This window comes from Salvelinus fontinalis, chromosome 11, assembly GCF_029448725.1.
Source record: "Salvelinus fontinalis isolate EN_2023a chromosome 11, ASM2944872v1, whole genome shotgun sequence".
In the NCBI taxonomy this organism is placed as follows: domain Eukaryota; kingdom Metazoa; phylum Chordata; class Actinopteri; order Salmoniformes; family Salmonidae; genus Salvelinus; species Salvelinus fontinalis.
This window is the reverse complement of record NC_074675.1, coordinates 26,750,162-26,771,429: the sequence shown is the minus strand read 5'-3', so window position 1 is coordinate 26,771,429 and position 21,268 is coordinate 26,750,162. Positions and strand designations below refer to the sequence as shown.

At 44.8% G+C, this 21,268-nt stretch overlaps 1 protein-coding gene across 14 annotated transcripts in view; it reads left to right on the top strand.

Moving 5' to 3' along the window:
• The first annotated feature begins 12,866 nt into the window (after positions 1 to 12,866).
• The window catches only part of LOC129865391 (pleckstrin homology domain-containing family A member 5-like), a 144,572-nt gene continuing 136,170 nt past the window's right edge, over positions 12,867 to 21,268 (top strand). For 7 of the 14 annotated variants that reach the window (XM_055938155.1, XM_055938160.1, XM_055938157.1 and 4 more), the window contains exons 1-3: positions 12,872 to 13,008; positions 13,120 to 13,196; positions 13,992 to 14,049. In XM_055938155.1, coding sequence (XP_055794130.1) covers positions 12,917 to 13,008; positions 13,120 to 13,196; positions 13,992 to 14,049 — 227 coding nt within the window. In that variant the 5' untranslated portion in view covers positions 12,872 to 12,916. Of the gene's footprint in view, positions 13,009 to 13,119; positions 13,197 to 13,991; positions 14,050 to 21,268 lie in introns of all 14 variants that reach the window. The other 7 variants (XM_055938147.1, XM_055938152.1, XM_055938149.1 and 4 more) reach the window with 2 other exon arrangements.

Below are 21,268 nucleotides of genomic sequence, written 5' to 3'. Positions count from 1 at the left end.
ATCCATTCATTAAATGTTGATGCCTCAAGTCTGTACTGAGCCATGGTAAAATAAATCAATTAAATACAACCAAAACTGCTCCTTTGGAATCATGGCGGGATGTGTAATGGCCCATTGTGCAATGTTTACCTACGAGGGCCTTCGTGAGAAATGATTCCCACTGTGTGTGTGTGAATGCGTGGGTGCATAACAGGAAGTAGTTACTGTGCCATGCTCTGCAATCAGTTACATTATAATTACTATTCTCCCTGGACGTAATGTGCCAGTGATGTAATCGGTTACATTATAAATACTATTCTCCCTGGATGTAATGTGCCAGTGATGTAATCGGTTACATTATAATTACTATTCTCCCTGGATGTAATGTGCCAGTGATGTAATCGGTTACATTATAATTACTATTCTCCCTGGATGTAATGTGCCAGTGATGTAATCGGTTACATTATAATTACTATTCTCCCTGGATGTAATGTGCCAGTGATGTAATCGGTTACATTATAATTACTATTCTCCCTGGATGTAATGTGCCAGTGATGTAATCGGTTACATTATAATTACTATTCTCCCTGGATGTAATGTGCCAGTAATGTAATCGGTTACATTATAATTACTATTTTCCCTGGATGTAATGTGCCAGTGATGTAATCGGTTACATTATAATTACTATTCTCCCTGGATGTTATGTGCCAGTGATGTGCACCTGGGTGGCTGGGTGCACCTCCGCCACGCTCAAGGTCCTAAACGATATCTTAACTGCCATCGATAAGAAACAATACTGTGCAGCCGTATTAATTGACCTGGCCAAGGCTTTCGACTCTGTCAATCACCACATCCTCATCGGCAGACTCAATAGCCTTGGTTTCTCAAATGATTGCCTCGCCTGGTTCACCAACTACTTCTCTGATAGAGTTTAGTGTGTCAAATCGGAGGGCCTGTTGTCCGGGCCTCTGGCAGTCTCTATGGGGTTGCCACAGGGTTCAATTCTTGAGCCGACTCTCTTCTCTGTATACATCAATGATGTCGATCTTGCTGCTTGTGAGTCTCTGATACACCTCTACGCAAACGACACCATTCTGTATACTTCTGTCCGTTCTTTGGACACTGTGTTAACAACCCTCCAGATGAGCTTCAATGCCATACAACTCTCCTTCCGTGGCCTCCAACTGCTCTTAAATACAAGTAAAACTAAATGCATGCTCTTCAACCGATCGCTGCCTGCACCTGCCCGCCCGTCCAGCATCACTACTCTGGATGGTTCTGACTTAGAATACGTGGACAACTACAAATACCTAGGTGTCTGGTTAGACTGTAAACTCTCCTTCCAGACTCACATCAAACATGTCCAATCCAATGTTAAATCTAGAATTGGCTTCCTATTTCGCAACAAAGCATCCTTCACTCATGCTGCCAAACATACCCACGTAAAACTAACCATCCTACCGATCCTCGACTTCGGCGATGTAATTTACAAAATAGCCTCCAATACCCTACTCAATAAATTGGATGCAGTCTATCACAGTGCCATCTGTTTTGTCACCAAAGCCCCATATACTACCCACCACTGCGACCTGTACGCTCTCGTTGGCTGGCCCTCGCTTCATACTCGTTGCCAAACCCACTGGCTCCAGGTCATCTACAAGACCCTGCTAGGTAAAGTCCCCCCTTATCTCAGCTCGCTGGCACCATAGCAGCACCCACCTGTAGCACGCGCTCCAGCAGGTATATCTCTCTGGTCAATCCCAAAGCCAATTCATCCTTTGGCCGCCTCTCCTTCCAGTTCTCTGATACCAATGACTGGAACAAACTGCAAAAATCTCTGAAGCTGGAAACACTTATCTCCCTCACTAGCTTTAAGCACCAGCTGTCAGAGCAGCTCACAGATTACTCCACCTGTACATAGCCCATCTATAATTTAGCCCAAACAACTCCCTCTTCCCCTACTGTATTTATTTATTTATTTTGCTCCTTTGCACCCCATTATATCTATTTATACTTTGCACATTCTTCCACTGCAAATCTACCATTCCAGTGTTTTACTTGCTATATTGTATTTACTTCACCACCAGGGCCTTTTTTTGCCTTTACCTCCCTTATCTCACCTCATTTGCTCACATTGTATATAGACTTATTTTTCTACTCTATTATTGACTATGTTTGTTTTACTCCATGTGTAACTCTGTGTTGTTGTATGTGTCAAACTGCTTTGCTTTATCTTGGCCAGGTCGCAATTGTAAATGAGAACTTGTTCTCACCTAGCCTACCTGGTTAAATAAAGATGAAATAAAATAAAAATGAAAATGTAATGACAGAACCCAGAGATGGCTCCTAAAGCTTTGTAATTTTTATTCACATCAGCAGGCTTCATATGCAGTTGACTGACTGACTCCATACGCCCTATTCATGGCAGTTACTTCTGGGGCCGTATGTTTCAAGCATCTCAGAGTAGTTGTGCTGATTACGGATCAGTTTTGCCTATAAGGTCACAATAAATAAGACAGGGGTAACTGATCCTAGATCAGCATTCCTACTCTGTAAAACTTGATACAAACCTAATATAAAATACAATAGGAAACCAACTATGGCATCAACATATTGACGTGATATTGTGAATGCCTATCTAAGAAAACCACCAAAGTTTTGTTTATCTGTTCTGTGTGTCTTGTTGCTATGTACTGCACGTTGCTACAATAGTGAATGACCAATCCCTATCATATTGTACAAGCATCATGAATAAACAGACATTGCTTTAGTAGTTCTAAATAGTGCTTCTACTTCCTGCATGGTCAGTGAGCAAATGCTGGTTCAATAAGAAAGACCCCTGCAACATTTCAGAGAAGAAGGCAGCACTCCTCTTGGTAAACACTGAGGGACACCTTTTGGTCACAGCTGTGTTGCAGCGTGGAACTTCCTATTCGACATCTTGCGTCATTGTATTGCTTACTGTCAGGGGGAGGGAGAGACAGATCAGTAAGCTGAACTGATGAGATGTTCAAGCCACTGTAGGATGAACTATGTGTAACGGTTGATGTGATTCTCTCATGCCATTCAATCCAAAACTGAAAGTGAACAATACGCTTCTCTTCTTCTCTCCTCTCTTCATGCGTTGTTAGATCCGACAGTGGGTTGAGTAATTGTATCAAGGGGTTCCTTTTCAGTGTGACAGTGGATGGGCTGGGCGGCCCGGACCTCCCCGAGAAGAGTCTGAAGCCAGCAGGAGCGCATCCAGGAGTCTCTTTCTCTCTCCCTCCATCCCTCCATCTTTCTCTCCCTCATCATCTGCTGTGGTTCAGCTCGGCTGGGCTCCCTGATTGTCTCTCTTTGTGTGGCTGCTGCTATTGGCCCTGGAGACCATGAAGTATCATTGAAGAACGTAGACAGCAACTTTTTGTCTTTTACTAAAGTGAATAAGGTGGTTTTCCCCTTCACTTTTTTAGAGTAAGATGGACTGGCGCAGTAGATGAGTTCATGTGTGTGTCTGTGAATGTGTGTCTGTGTTGGTGCGTGCATGTCTGTGTCTGTGGTGTGTGCGTGCCTGCCTGACTGTCTGACGCCTTAGTGCCTGTGTGTGTGTGTGTTTAGAGGTCTCTACGCAGCACAGAGGAAGGTGAAGCTGATGCCCTTCAAGCCCTAAGAGTGCCTCCTCTCCATCACCCCAGCTGCTTAAATCAACGTGTCTCTCCTGAGAGTCATCCCTCACCATGAGGAAGGGGCTTATTTTAACCTTGCCCTCTCTCAGGCGGCATCCCAAATGGCAGCCTATTCCCTTTATAGTGCACTACTTTTGACCAGGGCGCATAGGGCTCTGGTCAAACGTAGTGCACTGTAATAGGAAATAGGGCGCCATTTGGGACACATCCTCACTCTCCCCTGCTGCTGCCGGCTTCAACATTATGAGATCTCCAGAGGGGGTTCTATCATCTTCCCAAGACATGAGGACAACAAGACTATTTATTAAATTACATCTCCAGTACTACAGGTCTTAGTACACAATCATTCCCACACTGAGGAGAGAGAATTTACATGCTCTGAATATTAGACAGCTGAGCAAAATAAATATAATTCAGACTGTGGAGTGAAGATGAGCCAGCGAGAGAGAGGGGGGTGGTGGTGGTGGAGAGAGCAGCTTTATTTGGGTCCTTCCTACTTGGTTGCGAGAAATGGGGCAGAGAGAGTTTAAGCAAACAGAGAGGGTAAAGGGAGAAGAGAGAGAGAGAGAATATCCACAGTAAGGGGAGAGAAACGGGGAAACGGGGCCAAGCACAGACACACTATACTCCCTAGCAAAGCAGAGAGAGGGAGAGCAGGGGTTCTGTGAGTCCAGGCAACTGAGCTTCAGACCACAGAAATGCTGCAGGCCTCTGTAGTGAGGCAATATAGACTGCCTCCTAAATGGCCCCCTATTCCCTGTGTATTGCACTACATTTGACCATGTCTCTGGTCAAAAGTAGTGCACTATATAGGGGATAGAGTTACGGTGCCATTTGGGACGCACACAGAGAGCCCATCCAGAGATCTCGACCTTTCATTTTGTCAATATTGAGGCGTCTGAGAAAGAACACGTAGTGCATCTCTATTGTTTCATCAACATGGTCGCAAAGCTCAGCAGTTGGCAGAGGCAAGACGAGGAAAACTAAATGAAAGAAGCCAACAGAGTAATGAATAGTGCAGAATGTGATGTTCATTTCGAAGGTACAAGATTCATGAATTCTTGAGAGGTGTTTCTTCCACTTCCCTCAAATGATCTACTGCATAATTGTAGAGTTGCCTCCATCTAAAAACAAAGTCATCTCTCTAAGAGCTATCTCTTTGGGCTCTGCAAAATTTAAATTGGGACCATTTCTCATCTTTGAAGTCTGATACGCTATATGCAGCAACATGGAAAATCATGGCATTCCATTTTTGAAAAAAGAGAAGAACATGTTATTCAGACGGTTCCTTTGAGAAGGTAAAGGCAAAGAGGCAAGAGGAAGTGCAAAAACGTCATGTTTTGATATAATTCTTTTATAAAGTTGCCCTCTATAGAGGTGGGGATGGGGCAGAAAAAAACATCTGAAAGAACTCAGTCTTCTGCTCAGCTTCCTGAGTAAACATCAGAGTTTGTATTCCTCACAGTTTCTCCATGAGAGGCAGTTTAAAGGCAGAAACACTGACAGGCAAAAGGCAGTGAGTGAGAGGAGTTCAAACCCTAAGTCTTCCACTCGGCTTCCTGTGTGACCGTTAGAGAAGTAACTGACTTTATTTAACCAGAAAAGTATTTGAGAACAATAACGACCTGACCAAGAGGGAGCAATGAAGCAGACAGGGAGCCTTGGTATTCCTGGTCTTCTTAAACGTGGACAGGGAGCCTTGGTATTCCTGGTCTTCTTAAACATGGACAGGGAGCCTTGGTATTCCTGGTCTTCTTAAACGTGGACAGGGAGCCTTGGTATTCCTGGTATTCTTTTTTATTTCTTTTTTTCACCTTTATTTAACCTTTATTTAATCACCTTTATCTTCTTAAATGCAGACAGGAAATGTTGGTATTCTGGTCTTATTAAATGAGTACAGGGAACATTGGTATTCTGGTTTTATTAAACGAGGACAGGAAACGTTGGTATTCTGGTCTTATTAAACGAGGGCAGGGAACATTGGTATTCTGGTCTTATTAAATGAGTACAGGGAACATTGGTATTCTGGTCGTATTAAACGAGGACAGGGAACGTTGGTATTCTGGTCTTAATAAACGAGGACAGGGAACGTTGGTATTCTGGTCTTATTAAACGAGGACAGGGAACATTGGTATTCTGGTCGTATTAAACGAGGACAGGAAACATTGGTATTCTGGTCTTATTAAATGAGGACAGGGAACGTTGGTATTCTGGTCTTATTAAATGAGGACAGGGAATGTTGGTATTCTGGTCTTATTAAATGAGGACAGGGAACGTTGGTATTCTGGTCTTATTAAATGAGGACAGGGAATGTTGGTATTCTGGTCTTATTAAACGAGGACAGGAAACGTTGGTATTCTGGTCGTATTAAATGAGGACAGGGACCGTTGGTATTCTGGTCTTATTAAACGAGGACAGGGAACGTTGGTATTCTGGTCTTATTAAATGAGGACAGGAAACGTTGGTATTCTGGTCTTATTAAATGAGGACAGGGAACGTTGGTATTCTGGTCTTATTAAATGAGGAAAGGGAGCCTCCAGTTCTCCGACTCTGATCCAACAATCACATATTGACCTTGATCACTGGCCGTGCTCTTGGGTTAACGGCAAGTAAAGCGCTAAATAGTGAGGGTGGGAACTGAAATAGACCAGGCTACTATATTGTAGAGGCTACGTCCAAAACGGCACTCTAAACCCTACAGTATATAGTGCAATACTCAAAGGGCTCTGGCCAATAGAAGTGCACTATATGGGGAATAGGGTGCTATTTGGAATGAAGCCAGAGAGGAAAAGCTTCACTAGCTTCTTAGGCCAAACTGACACAGAACATAATTATTCTGTATTACTCTGGAAAATAGGTTTTAATATCCTAAATACATGGCCTACATTATATATATTTTGCATTAAACAGGCAGACCTATTAGGGAAAAAAATAAACAAGAATGTTTTACATATTCTGTAAATAAACACTCTCCAAATGGTAAAAAATGTACACTACCCACTGGGCACAGTCGTCAAGTTCAACGTCTATTCCACGTTGGTTTAAGGTAATTTCATTGAAATGACGTGGAAACAAGGATGAGTCAACCAGTGTGTGCCCATAGGGTAAATAGTCCTAAAAAAAGTATCCAGAGTGCCTGACAAATTCTCTTCTCGGCTAGACTCAGACAATTAAGTCATTACCAAACTGTTTGGAATGCAGCGATATGTTTGTGTGGCTGTTCTGTATTAAAGGTCAGGCAGGATTGTTGTTAATGTAGTTGGTTAAAGAGTGTCAGAATAATTTTCTCTTTCTCGTTCTCTCTCTCACACACACAGATGCAAAATGCACGCACGCACGCACGCACGCACGCACGCACGCACGCACGCACGCACGCACACACACACACACACACACACACACACACACACACACACACACACACACACACACACACACACACACACACACACACACACACACACACACACACAGCCATGTGTAATCACTTGGCTGGAGGCGGCAGAGTATTTTTGAAGCCTATTAGCAACAGGCCATTTCCCTGTGTCCTGCAATGCAGCGTATGACATCACCATCAATTTAAGGACAAGCTATGCATTACAGTACTGTATTACCGAAAAGGGCAAAAATAGCACTTTACTACCACTGCAAAAAACATGTACAGTCATCTCTACTAGTTATTTGTTGTAAAGAATCTTAGTTGAATCAGTTTGCATGATCTCAGCTTCGCCTCAGTGGTTCGGCAGTCCTTCAAGACAGCCTCAGTATAAGAAAGCAGGTGCCAGGGTTAGCGCACACGCACGCACGCACGCGCGCACGCACGCGCACACGCACACACACACACACACACACACACCACTAAAAGTTACTCCAGAGAGTTTTAATTGCTGTGTGATGAAGGAGCTACTGCTGTGAACCTGGCCGGTGTATCCTACTCAACAAACATCGACGAAGACCAGCGGAGAGAGTAAACACATTTAAATAGTAAATAGACCTTCACTATGAAATATTTACGACCACGCCATTTCTGTTTATTTCCCTTGGCAGAGTAACATCACCTTGAAGGTTGTGGTCATCAACAGGGTAAATGTTTCTCAATGCAAATGTGTTAGTTGGCAGGGGCTGCCAGCGTTTCAGACGTCTATAGAAGATTGTCGGTCTAATCTTTGACCAAAGAGCTGTAGTAAAAGGCTTCCATTGTGCACACACTGGTTGAATCAACATCGTTTCTACGTCATTTCAATGAATTGACGTTGAACCAACATGGAATAGACGTTAAATTGACGTCTCTGCCCAGTGGGTTAACTCTTACTGTACCTAAAGTGCCTTGATTGTACACAGCATTTAGATCGGACCAAGACTGAGTTGGTTTGATGAACCAAGCTAGTGTGATGGATAAAACTGACTGAAACGGATGTCTAGGCTTTAGCTTAGTGGGCTGATGTGGTCTTGAGCCGTGACACCATCCACATTCAAAAGTCTGTCAGTTAGTATTGACGTTGCAACGTACACACCTTGCCTTCCATCAAAACTAGAGAGCAGTACGATGAGGCAATCCACCTTTATGACCTCACACCTCTCCAGTCCAACAACAGAGGCTTAATGCCATCTCACAATTGACACCCTATTTGCGCCATTTGCGGCTTCACGCATTTACAGTGTGTTTCCCCTGAGTCTCTGCCTGACTCTGCAGCATAACATTAACTCTGTCTCCCTCACCCTCTCTCTCTGTCTCCTCACCCTCTCTCTCTGTCTCCCTCACCCTCTCTCTCTGTCTCCTCACCCTCTTTCTGTCTCCCTCACCCTCTCTCTCTGTCTCCTCACCCTCTCTCTGTGTCTCCCTCACCCTCTCTCTCTGTCTCCTCACCCTCTGTCTCCTTCACCCTCTCTCTCTGTCTCCCTCACCCTCTCTCTCTGTCTCCTCACCCTCTTTCTGTCTCCCTCACCCTCTCTCTCTGTCTCCTCACCCTCTCTCTGTGTCTCCCTCACCCTCTCTCTCTGTCTCCTCACCCTCACTCTCTGTCTCCTCACCCTGTCTCTCTGCCTCCTCACCCTCTCTCTCTGTCTCCCTCACCCTCTCTCTCTGTCTCCTCACCTTCTCTCTCTGTCTCACTCACCCTCTCTCTCTGTCTCCCTCTCTCTCTCTCTCTCTCGGTCTCACTCTCGCTCTCTCCCTGATTTCAATGCTAGACAAGCACGATGATAACAAACTTGGTATTTAGCAGACATTGGCATTCTCCCTGCCCTCCGGCCTCCAGGGCATAGCGTTCCCTCGTCTGACCCGTCCGTCTAACTCTCTCCCTGGCATCAGATGTCACGAAGACCTGCCTGCCCTAGGGATGTTGTGGTGGGTGCTACAGTACAGTACACATGGCGGATGGAGTCAACCTTACATAGAGTACAATGTAAAGCAGCAATCTGTTCCATTAAGTTCAAACCACCTATTTCAACACTGGGCCATTTCCACAATAGACACCCATCTATAATAATAAAGAAGCATGTTCTATATAACTTCCTTTGTCTTCCTAGGGTGGTTGAATATCTCTCGCGCAGACAATAGACCCCCCCCCCCCCATAGACCCCGCCCCCCTGCTGCCTATAAGGAGACCAAATAGGCAGCAGAACCAGTGTGGTGTTGGTTAACTGGCCCTTGTGTTGAGTTTCTGATCTATAAGTTGGTCTTAGTGAAACACACACACTGCATGGTCGTTCAAGGGACCCCTAACTGGGAAGGTAGCGAGCCAGCCAGCTCCAGCCACAAACCTACCTTTTAAAGCCGTGGTCATGTGGAGAGCACTTCAACCAGTGAAGCCTGGTATGTTGTCGAGCTTGTTTTATTCCCACTGAAAGGTAAAGCTTTTACCCTAGCTGTGGAATTCCCACTGCAATGCACAACACCGTAGCGCTAGCTGTGGAATTCCCACTGCAATGCACAACACCGTAGTGTCCAACCTGCAGCGCAGGTGTCTTGTTTTGCTGAAATAGTCCTCGTCTCCTAAATTGAAAGTTTATAGCGACACAGAGCCCATGAGCCCATAGACCGAGGCTGAGTGGGCCTGACAGAAAGCTCTACAGAGGAATATGATATGCTGCAGTCGCTGATCCAGAGAGAGGGGACAGACGTGACATGGAGGTCAGAGACTAGATAGGAAGGAGGACATGGTGAAAGAGGAGAGTATGGGGGAGAAAACATATGGGGAGGATTGGGGGGTGGTGGGAGGAGAGGTGAGAATTGGGAGAGGGTTGGGGAGATTGAGGGGAGATTAACATTGGGAGAATAAGGTGGAGAGGAGGATGGCAGGGAGAATATAAGGGGTGTGATGGATGAGTGGATGGAATAGGAATGGAGTTGTTTATTTTGATAAAGGGGGTTGAGGCCCTCCTATAGTAACAGTGGGGTACAGATTGGTCCCTAAGCAGGAAGTCATCTTTGTTTCTAAAGAGGCCAATGGCTTGGTTGGACCCTCTAATGATGACATCAGACGGACTGCTCTGCTCTGCGCTAGGCGACTTCAAAAAGGCGGCAGGGGTCGTAGCTAAGCCGCAGTCTCATCAATAATCATTATGAGCCTAGTTTCCAGCCCCTCACAGCCCCTTTCATGACTGGGGGGAGAGACAGACCCTCGGGTCGTGGGAAGTTTGATGGAGACCTTTTATGCATCCTGAATCACACCCAATTCCCTTTATAGTGCACTTCTTTTGACCAGGGCCCATAGGGCTCTGGGTAAAAGTAGTACACTATATAGGGAGTATTGTCATTTGGGACGCAGACCTTGAATAGTTAGTCAGAATGGGACTGGGAGAAAGGGCATATCTGTTCTCAGAGTGATTTTACTTTCGCCAAACTGAGACTCAGTCAGAAGCAGAGTATCAGACAGAGGCCATGTCCGAATAACCATACTTGAATTCTAAATAGTAGGTTTTTTGGGTAACTGAAAATAAAACATTTTATAGTATGTGAAATGTTGAAAATTCATTCCAGGATGTCATACTCATTTTGGCTTTTCATCTAGTAGAATTCGCTGCAATCTATTGAGGAAGAGAATTGGCTTTTACCTCCCACCTGTGTTTGACAACAGCTGATAATCAGAATAGGGGATGTGCTCTAAAATAATTTACGAATGGCGGGGAACAAGTGCTATTGCACATTTGATGACACCTTCTCAGTATGGATGAGTAGTATATTGATATTTGTTGCTTACAGCATACCTTTTAGTAAACAGTACGTTCTAAATAGTATGTAGCACGAGTAGTGCACAGTATGCTGTTTTAGTAAGTAGTAGATTTCCAGATTTCGGACAAGGCTGAACTCAAATCAAACATGTAGTGGCCTTCAGGGTTATTTGATGGGCATTTGACGAAGCCTCCCAGCCTCTGGTCTAAAGCTCCACAGTAAAACTGTCTGAGTCACAGTTAGACAGAATATTGTAAACCGTGACCGAATCCAAGGCCACAGGCACTCTCGCACATAAGCACGTGTCACACACACACACACACACACACAAAAAAAACCTCCCCTACACAAGCATACACACAGTACAGCCTGTGCTACATTTCCATCCTAATGACCGTTGACAGAAACCAGAGCAGCGTTTGAAACGTTTTCATCATGTTTGTCTTGCGGCTCCCTCCCTCACTCCCTGCAGCAGATCCCCATATAGCCCCAGTCCCGCTTGGCTCTGGTGTCTGGTGTAGTCTAACATCTCGCTACCTTTGATATCCAGGGGAGAGGAGAAGGTAATCACTAGCACCACTGCATTCCATCCTCCTGTCCCACTGCCATATCTACACTGGAATGTAAACACACTGGGAGTTACATGATTTACAGATAATTGCAGTTACTAGCTAGTTAATGTATTTATTTACATGATTTACCCTTTACATCATACATTATTAGTCCATGTATTCATTGGATGGTTTGCATTTATTATTGTGCAAATCACTGTACTTAAGCAAATATTGCTTTCATTTGATGTGCTAAACAGTAGTCAACATTTGTTTTAATTAAGTAAGTCACAGTAGCTACTACGCTGTATGATGTTGCACAAGTTACTCAACAGATATGTTTTGACTCCAACCTAGGTCTTATAACAGTCTCCTCTGACACACACACACACACACACACACACACACACACACACACACACACACACACACACACACACACACACACACACACACACACACACACACACACACACACACACACACACACACACACACACACACACACACACACACACACACACTAATCTGCTAAACCCCCTTGGACATAAGGATTACTAATTGGGTGGATTTAGTGGTGAGTTCACAAGGCCAGGGGGCCTGAGGGGTGGGTAGACGTTCCCCTTCTCAGACAACATATCTAGGATCAGCTTACCCTCCCCAAATTCTAACCTTAACCATTAGGGAAGTGGAGCAGCAAACTGACCCCAGATCAGTATCTAGTGGGTATCCTTTGTTTGACTTTGGCTTGGACAGTGGACATGTATCTGAAGTGCTTTGTTTTCATTTATGTAGTTATGGTTTGTTGGATAAATCTCATATGTGTGGTGTTGGCGTCCTGGCTAACCTGTCTGTATTGCGTTTTCACCATCTTTTTGTGCATGACCCCCCCCCCCCCCACACACACACACACACACAACCACTCATACATACACACACTTGCATTACTACACTCGCATACATGCACCCGTTCACACACACATGCATCTAATCTACTCGGGATCCTCTGCTCTGTCTGACCTATAGAGAGGGTTGTTTGGGTGGAAGAAGGATTTATAGACAGCTGAACCATGCAGTGAGGTTCAAGGTTGACCTGGGATGGCATGTGTGATAATACGGAACAGCACAGACTGACCATCCGCGTAAGCTATAGTACACTTGCGGGATGAGTATTCCATTGGTTAATTCAGTATCCCTAGGCTTCAAGGACATGCTGTATGGATTTGATATTACTCAATGCTATATCTAATTGAATTTGACATCTTTAGCATGTAAATAACTGAGGTGGGCTATTTTTCTGAATCATAGGCTTGCTCTAGGCTATGATTATATAGGCTACTGTTTATGCTCCTTAGTATGAACTTACAAACTATCATTTGTTTCAATAAAAGTTTGGAAAACAATGTAAAAACAGGAGGAGACCTCTCTTCCATGCAAGCACACTCCCGCCCCACAGAGGTTCCCCGCGCCCAGTTGCTAATGTTTTCCCGAGTACGCGCCGACGGCACGGATACGCGCACTCCAGATCCCGTCCTCTGCTAGACATGGCGGCGGATCTAAACCCAGACTGGCTCTCCTGCCTGCCTTCTTCTTGGAGTTATGGGGTTACTCGGGACGGAAGGATATTCTTCATCAAGTAAATATTCCCAGGATACAGCGCATGGAAGTGTATTGGCTTTGTTTCGACGCGTTTGATAATGTCTGTGTTATTTGCGTGTTCACCTTCTCCCCGTTTCTTACCCAACAGTGAAGAAGCCAAGAGTACGACCTGGCTGCATCCCGTCACCGGAGAGGCCGTCATAACGGGGCACAGAAAAACCCCAGGTAAAAACAGTTCTCATAGAACTCTTCCATTCGTCACATACCGCAAGAGTCTCGGTTTTGAAGGGGTTCAGAAACCACCGAGAAACGTTGAGCGAAGACTCCCTGCCGCAAGCAACAGCCTCTGCGCGAGGACCACCAAGTTGAGCCGCCAATTAACGTTAATGTTACCTAGGCATTGCGACAGACTTGTTGAAAGTTCCGTCACGTATGCATTCACATTTAATTAACGAATAAATTCGTTTTTTTACATTATTGTTTGCCACTTGCTATGGTTGTAGCCTACACTAAGGCATACGCCCGTAGTCGAAGCAGTGGGCAGTTATTTTGTAACAATTTTAACACCAGTTGTTGATAACATTATAACTTGTAACACATGTTTGCATTGTTGTGAAAATGACTTGCGGATAAGGATGTTATTGTTACCATTCCATATCCACCGCAATAGCGGGAAGACTTCGTGCGCGGAATGTATAGGTCCTCACACTGTAAAAGCCTGCTTCCTAAGCATAGCCTATCTCACATTTTAATTGGCTCCTATCAATACAATAGGTTGAATAACGGATACGAATGGAAATGACAATGAGGCTATTCTATTATCCGCACTAGGATATATCATTAATGGATAGCATAGTGGTAGGCTATAAATATTGCCAAAGGGGCTGGCGTGGGAAACTGTGTTTTCGGTCACGCGCAGATCTCTGCTCCTATCTCAACAGCGGCTTGTGTGTGTTGCGATTTATTTGTCTCGTAGCCTATTCATTACTCCCCCCTCTTCCCCCTCTCTTTCCCGCATAGATTTACCAACGGGATGGGAGGAGGGATATACGTTCGAAGGAGCCCGCTGCTTCATCAAGTGAGTTCGATCTTCAAAGCCACCGCGCTTTATGGAAACAATTGATATTTGTCCTCTCATACTGTCGCTGGCAGGCTGCTTTGTTTGACGGCATTTCAGGTTTTCCCATTCTCACCCTCTGCCCTTCTGGAGTATTCAGGAAATATCTCCTCCACATTCCCTCCTTATGAACACACACACACACACACACACACACACACAAACACACACACACAGAGTTCGAGGTCTAGTTTTTCCTCAGAACAAGTCATTACTGTCTGTGATGGAGTTTGACAAGCCAGTGTGAATCTCAGCTGAACAGGCTTTACTTGTTGGGGCCTCCTCCCTCGGGACACTACGCTGCTAGAACCTGTGTAAGTACTTGTGTGTACTCGCACCCGAGACACTGCGTTATAAAAAATTGGCTTGAGTTTGTTGAACATTCATATTTGGGTTGATAAGTCAGTGTTTGAAGAGACACGTGTATATAATGTTTTAAGCCCTCCAGTGCTATTCAGTTGGCTTTCCTTCACCGCTGTCTCTTCTGGTTCTCTGCTATGGCCATTTTGAGAGTAGCAACTGACACATACAGTGAGCTAATGGCATGTGTTTATAAATAGGTCCACTAACAGAAGTGTGTTTTGTATCTCAAGGCATACATACTGTATCGCTGTGCTGTGAATTAGTGGGTGTTTATTTTGTGTCACTGTCAGTGATTTCTCTCCTTCTTCCACTGGATTATTATTATGGCACACTGCTGATGGCATGGACTCAAGTTGGACCGTAGGCTGAAGGAATGGAATTGGCTGAATCACTGTCACACTTCTAGATAGGGATAACTTTCTGAAACACAAAGAGCAGCATTTTTGTCCAGTTTATGTTTTGGACAGCATGGTGGGCTGTTTTGCAGTTTGCACTGCCCATGATTTAAAAAGATTATTCTCAAATTCCTTGCCGGTCAGCCCATGTATTGGTCCATTATGCGGGCCTTATGCCCTCCACGTCCCCTATGCTCTCCTACATCTCAAAAGGAACTCAATGCCCTTTCATAGTCCAATGCTAAGCCAAGAAGAGGGTTTAGAGAGATTGGACACAGAGATTTATGTCCCTCTCTTTCTCTCTGGTGTTGAAGTGGTCCCATGGGGCCCAGTCAGTGGGCCACTGGAGTGTGTGTGTCACGACCCAGCCGGTGTCCTCGTGACTCCCGTTAATACACAGGGATTCTCCTCTCTGTTCCCCTTTGTCCAAGTGTACCTGGAGACAGAACCAATCCAAGGAGAACTGTTACATGTTTCCTTCTCTGTTTCAGTGAACAGAGAAGAGTCAATGCCCTGCCTAGTGCACACTCCCTGAAGTACACTAGTTCACAGGCAGCTTGTGTAGCGTAACCCTGTATGCACTCTAAGCCCTTTGACTCAGACACTGAACGCACGACAGAGCTAAACCCACTGAAGACTATGGAAGTGTCTCCCTCACTCCTCCCACCAGACAAAAACATAGTCATTCAGGGTCCTCTACCTCCCACTGAGAGAAATGTACTTTTTCTGGTAATTAAAAATACTTCCCATTTCTTTCAGTATCCAACCTGGCTGGCCATGACATAACATATAAGACGTCAGCATAACGTTGCTTCAACTAGCTAGTTGAGACCTTTAATGATCCCCCTAATGTGTCTGACCTCAGTGTGTCACGCTGGCTTCTACAGTATTACCTCAGCAGCAGGTGGAAGGTTGCCAGAGATGAGGAATGATACAGTGCATGTATTATTCCTGGGCTGTGTGGAGTTGTGGAGGGGCTCTCCTAAAGGACACACACACACTTACTTTACAGATCCCATTCATTAACGGCCAGGGTTGTTTTCACCCAGCATCTTTAAATCACTTATCCCTCTCCTCCTTTAGCCTTCAGATACTTTCTTCACTGGCGCACGCAGTATGCCTGCACCCCAAATGGCCCCTATTCCCTTTGTAGCACAGTACTATATAGGGAAAAGAGTGCCATTTGGGACCTGAGGAGGGAGGGACCTGCTGGACGGGCAGATGTATACACTTAGAAGAAAGCCGACACACAGCATATGCAGCTTCCAAGTGATTTGATATACCACTAACCACAATAGAGAACATTTCAGCTAGCTGCAATAGCCTTCATAAGGGTGTTTTGGATGTGAGTATTACTCACACACTGGACGATTTATGTAGTTCACACAGGTATGAGGTCCAAATGGCACCCTATTCCCTATGGGCCTTGGTCAAAAGTAGTGCACTCTATAGGGAATATGTTGCCATTTGGGATGCAGCCCAGGAGTGGCAGAGAAAGCTGGATGAGGAGCCATGTTTAAGACATGCAGTGTGGATTCATTTCACTCTCCCTCCCCTGCTTCCCACGCTGGTTTCTTGAAGTGAGAGAGGAGGGGGAAGGAGGAATGAATGTGAATTGGGAAATGGTTGGAGGATATGACCTGTAACTGACACTTGGAGTGTAGGTGGGTAGGCAAAGAGAGCTAGTCAGACCGCCTTGGTAGACAGACAAGGCTGTGTGTGTGTGTTTTGCTGCAGTCCTCTCCTGGCTTAGTTTGGCAGCTGGGGGAGTACTTAGGGAATACCACAAAATAAACAGTTAGAGAAACATGGCCTGCTCCCCTTCTCCTCCACGCCCACTGGTGAATACTGCTCTCCCATTGGAGGAGGATGAGAGGTGGAGGCTCTAGGCCTGGCTCAGATCAGGTTTTGGGGCTTAGGCCTGTGTGTGTGGAGCCTAGAGGCGAGGCCACAAAGCAGAATTTAAAGAGAAGTGACATAGCTAGTGGTCTCAGCTTTACTGCAGCACTCGCCATAGTGGAATTCTCAATAGGCTGCGTTAATGAAACAAGCTGTGTTGTGAATCTAGATGCACCCTAAGGATTGGAGTTTCAATTTGAGAATGGTGCTGCAAAGGATTAATGGCGAGAAAGGTTTCTGTGTGTCAGGTTAAATAGAGCGATCTGATGGAGTTGAGTGGTGCGAGGGATGTAGAACGAGAGAGTGAGAACAAGAGTATCAAAAAAGAGACCTGATCAGATGGAGAGGGAGACATAGATGGATAGAGAGAGGTGTGTGTGAGAGAGAGCATTGTGAATAGGATAAGAGCTGGCAATAGGCTGTCAGGTTCTGCAGGTGTTTCCACCAGGATACAAGAGCCACTCAACTTTTCCTGGACATCTGTCAGCAGTGTATGTTTTGTGTACGTTTTGTGTCCACACACATTTCCACCTCTGGGATCATGTGAGCTGTGGTTGAAGTAGGAACAGATCTATAAGTGGGTCGCTGGCTGGGTGGAGCTGCTATACAGATGAAAAGCTTCCTGTCTCATTCGCTCACTCTTGCTCTAGTTCGCTCTCAACAGCGGGAGACGAGAGTAAGAATGGCCTGTAACATTTCTATTGCTGATTGTTTTGACACTAGCATGTGATGACAGGCCCTTGTCAAAGCTGTTGTATGATTCACTAGAGACACTAAACTCTTATGGCTTTTCAGCAACTCTGTCCAATTGCTCTTCCACTCCTCCCTAAACACAACGCGCCTCTGGTTCCACGCCACAAGCCTCTAATGAGCAGAGAAAAAAATCATTTTCTGCTTACAATAAGCAGCGAAAAGGCTGTTTTAGTAACAATCAATCTTATTTTGTAAAGCCATTTTTACATTGGCAGTTGTCACCAAGTGCTTGTACCAGCCTAAAACCCCAAAGAACAAGCAATTCAGATCTTGAAGCACAAAGTACAGTACATCCCAAATGGCATCCTATTCTCTATATATAGTGCACTACTTTTGATGAGCCCTGGTCAAAATGTAGTACACCGTATAGGGAATAGGATGCCGTATCAAATTTTATTTGTCACATACACATGGTTAGCAGATGTTAATGCGAGTGTAGCGAAATGCTTGTGCTTCTAGTTCCGACAATGCAGTAATAACCAAAGAGTAATCTAACCTGACAATTCCACACAAGTGTAAAGGGATAAAGAATATGTACATAAAGATGTATGAATGAGTGATGGTACAGAACGGCATAGGCAAGATGCAGTAGATGGTATCGAGTACAGTATATACATATGAGAAGAGTAATGTAGGGTATGTAAACATAAAAGTGCATAGTTTAAAGTGGCTAGTGATACATGTATTACATAAAGATGGCAAGATGCAGAAGATGATATAGAGTACAGTATATACATATACATTATATTAGGTGGCATTGTTTAAAGTGGTTAGTGATAAATTTTTTATCAATTCCATTATTAAAGTGAGCTGGAGTTGAGTCAGTATGTTGGCAGCAGCCACTCGATGTTAGTGGTGGCTGTTTAACAGCCTGATGGCCTTGAGATAGAAGCTGTTTTTCAGTCTCTCGGTCGCTGCTTTGATGCACCTGTACTGACCTCGCCTTCTGGATGATAGCGGGGTGAACAGGCAGTGGCTCGGGTGGTTGTTGTCCTTGATGATCTTTATGGCCTTCCTGTGACATAGGGTGGTATAGGTGTCCTGGAGGGCAGGTAGTTTGCCCCCAGTGATGCGTTGTGCAGACCTCACTCCCCTCTGGAGAGCCTTACGGTTGTGGGCGGAGCAGTTGCCGTACCAGGCGGTGATACAGCCCAACAGGATGCTCTCGATTGTGCATCTGTAGAAGTTTGTGAGTGCTTTTGGTGACAAGCCGCATTTCTTCAGCCTCCTGAGATTGAAGAGGCGCTGCTGCGCCTTCTTCACAACGCTGTCTGTGATGGTGGACCAATTAAGTTTGTCCGTGATGTGTACGCCGAGGAACTTAACTTACTACCCTCTCCACTACTGCATTTGGGATGCAGACATTGTGTTTGGCTGTGCTGCAACTAGGGCTGCAAAGGGTCGGAAATTTTCCATGGGAAGTTAAGCCAGGGAATTTGGGAAATTTTGCTTAAATAAACCAAAAAAGTTACCTATTAACAGTGAACCTTTTTTGTGGGATACACATAAGGCAATTCTAGGTCTTGTGGCATATTTTGGTTAAACTATTCCCAATCCAATGGAATTGCAACCCTCTGCATGCACAGTGTATTCTTCCATCACATGTGCAGTGCAGTCTTCCATCACACTAGTGGTTAGAGCGTTGGACTAGTAACCGGAAGGTTGCAAGTTCAAATCCCCGAGCTGACAAGGTACAAATCTGTCGTTCTGCCCCTGAACAGGCAGTTAACCCACTGTTCCTAGCCCGTCATTGAAAATAAGAATTTGTTCTTAACTGACTTGCCTAGTTAAATAAAGGTAAAACAAAACAAACAAAAAAACATGTACAGCTGATTCTCAAGATCTTGCACACTACTGAGATGATATTGAGCCCACACTACTACACTGTCTGAGCCAAGGACTACATGCTTTCTGGTAAGTTTTGACTACAATACTGGGTGGGGTGAATATATTTTATGACATACATGATTTTTGGTTAACTAGTAAATAGTAGCCTACAGAAAAGTGTGTTTAAATCATTTATAATTTGTTAACAATTTCTGATAGGTAGTTTTTGTTCCATGTGGGTTTTAGCTTGCTTAAGCCTGCTAACTGAGGAGTGTTAATTTACCTGTTTTCATACAACTGCTTAACTATTTGTCTGTACATGGAATTGTATTTTTTTTTATATACATTTTTTTTACTCTTCTAATCTTTACAGGAAAATGCCACGGGCGCTATCTGATGTGTGGAGACAATGTAGAAAAAGCTGTGTACATTTGTAAATACTGTGCCAAATTAAATGTGAAGAATGCAACAAAGATGCAGAATCATCTGGTCAAGTGCATAAAGTTCCCTCAGCGCTCACAACAAGCAACCTCTGACAAAAGTCTCTCTACTTCTATTCAAGGTGAAAATGATGAATCACACACCTTATCGATAGCAACAGCTCATGGTCCTTCTGGAATCAGATGTTTTTTTTTTTGACTCAATGGAGGAACGTAGTCAGAGAAATGCTGATGAATGTCTTGCTCGAGCTGTGTGTGCAACTGGTTCACCTCTGATGCTCACAGGCAATGTGTATTGGAAGAGATTTCTTAATGTTCTTCGCCCAGCATACACCCCTCCAACCAGACATGCTCGATCTACTCATTTGCTGTATGCAGAGTTCAAGTGAAGGTCAAGTAAATCATAGAGAAAGCAGACTGTATTGCAATCATCTCTGATGGGTGGTCGAATGTTCGTGGGCAAGGAATAATTAACTACATCTCCACCCCTCAACTAGTATTCTACAAGAGCACAGACACAAGGGACAACAGACACACCGGTCTCTACATTGCAGATGAGCTGAATACAGTCATCAATGACCTTGGACCACAGAAGGTATTTGCACTGATGACAGACAATGCTGTGAACATGAAGGCTGCTTGGTCTAAAGTGGAGGAGTCCTACCCTCACATCACACCCATTGGCTGTGCTGCTCATGCATTGAATCTGCTCCTCAAGGACACCATGGCACTGAAAACAATGGATACACTCTACAAGAGAGCCAAGGAAATGGTTAGGTATGTGAAGGGTCATCAAGTTATAGCCGCAATCTACCTCACCAAGCAAAGTGAGAAGAATAAGAGCACCACATTGAAAGCTGCCCAGCAACACCCGTTGGGGTGGTGTTGTCGTCATGTTTGACAGTCTCCTGAAGGGGAAGGAGTCTCTCCAAGAAATGGCCATATCACAGTCTGCCGATATGGACAGCCCCATCAAGAGGATCCTCCTGGATGATGTATTTTGGGAGAGAGTGGTAAGCAGCCTGAAACTCCTGAAACCTATAGCAGTAGCCATTGCACGGATTGAGGGAAACAATGCCATCCTGTCTGATGTTCAGACTCTGCTTGCAGATGTAAGAGAAGAAATCCGTACTGCCCTGCCCACTTCACTGTTGCTCCAAGCAGAGGAAATACATCAAAAGCATGAAGACTTCTGCCTGAAGCCCATATATGCCGCAGCGTACATGTTGGACCCTAAGTTTGCAGGGAAGACAATCCTGTCTGGTGCAAGATCAACAAGGCCTATGGTGTCATTACTATCGTGTCTCACCACCTTGGCCTGGATGAGGGCAAGGTTATTGGCAGTCTGGCGAAGTACACTTCCCAAGCAAGGGCTTTGGGATGGAGATGCAATATGGCAGTCGTGCCAACATATCTCATCAGCCACCTGGTAGAAGGGACTTTGTGGATCTGAGGCTATTTCCCCTGTTGCCTCCATCATCCTCCAAATCCCACCAACATCAG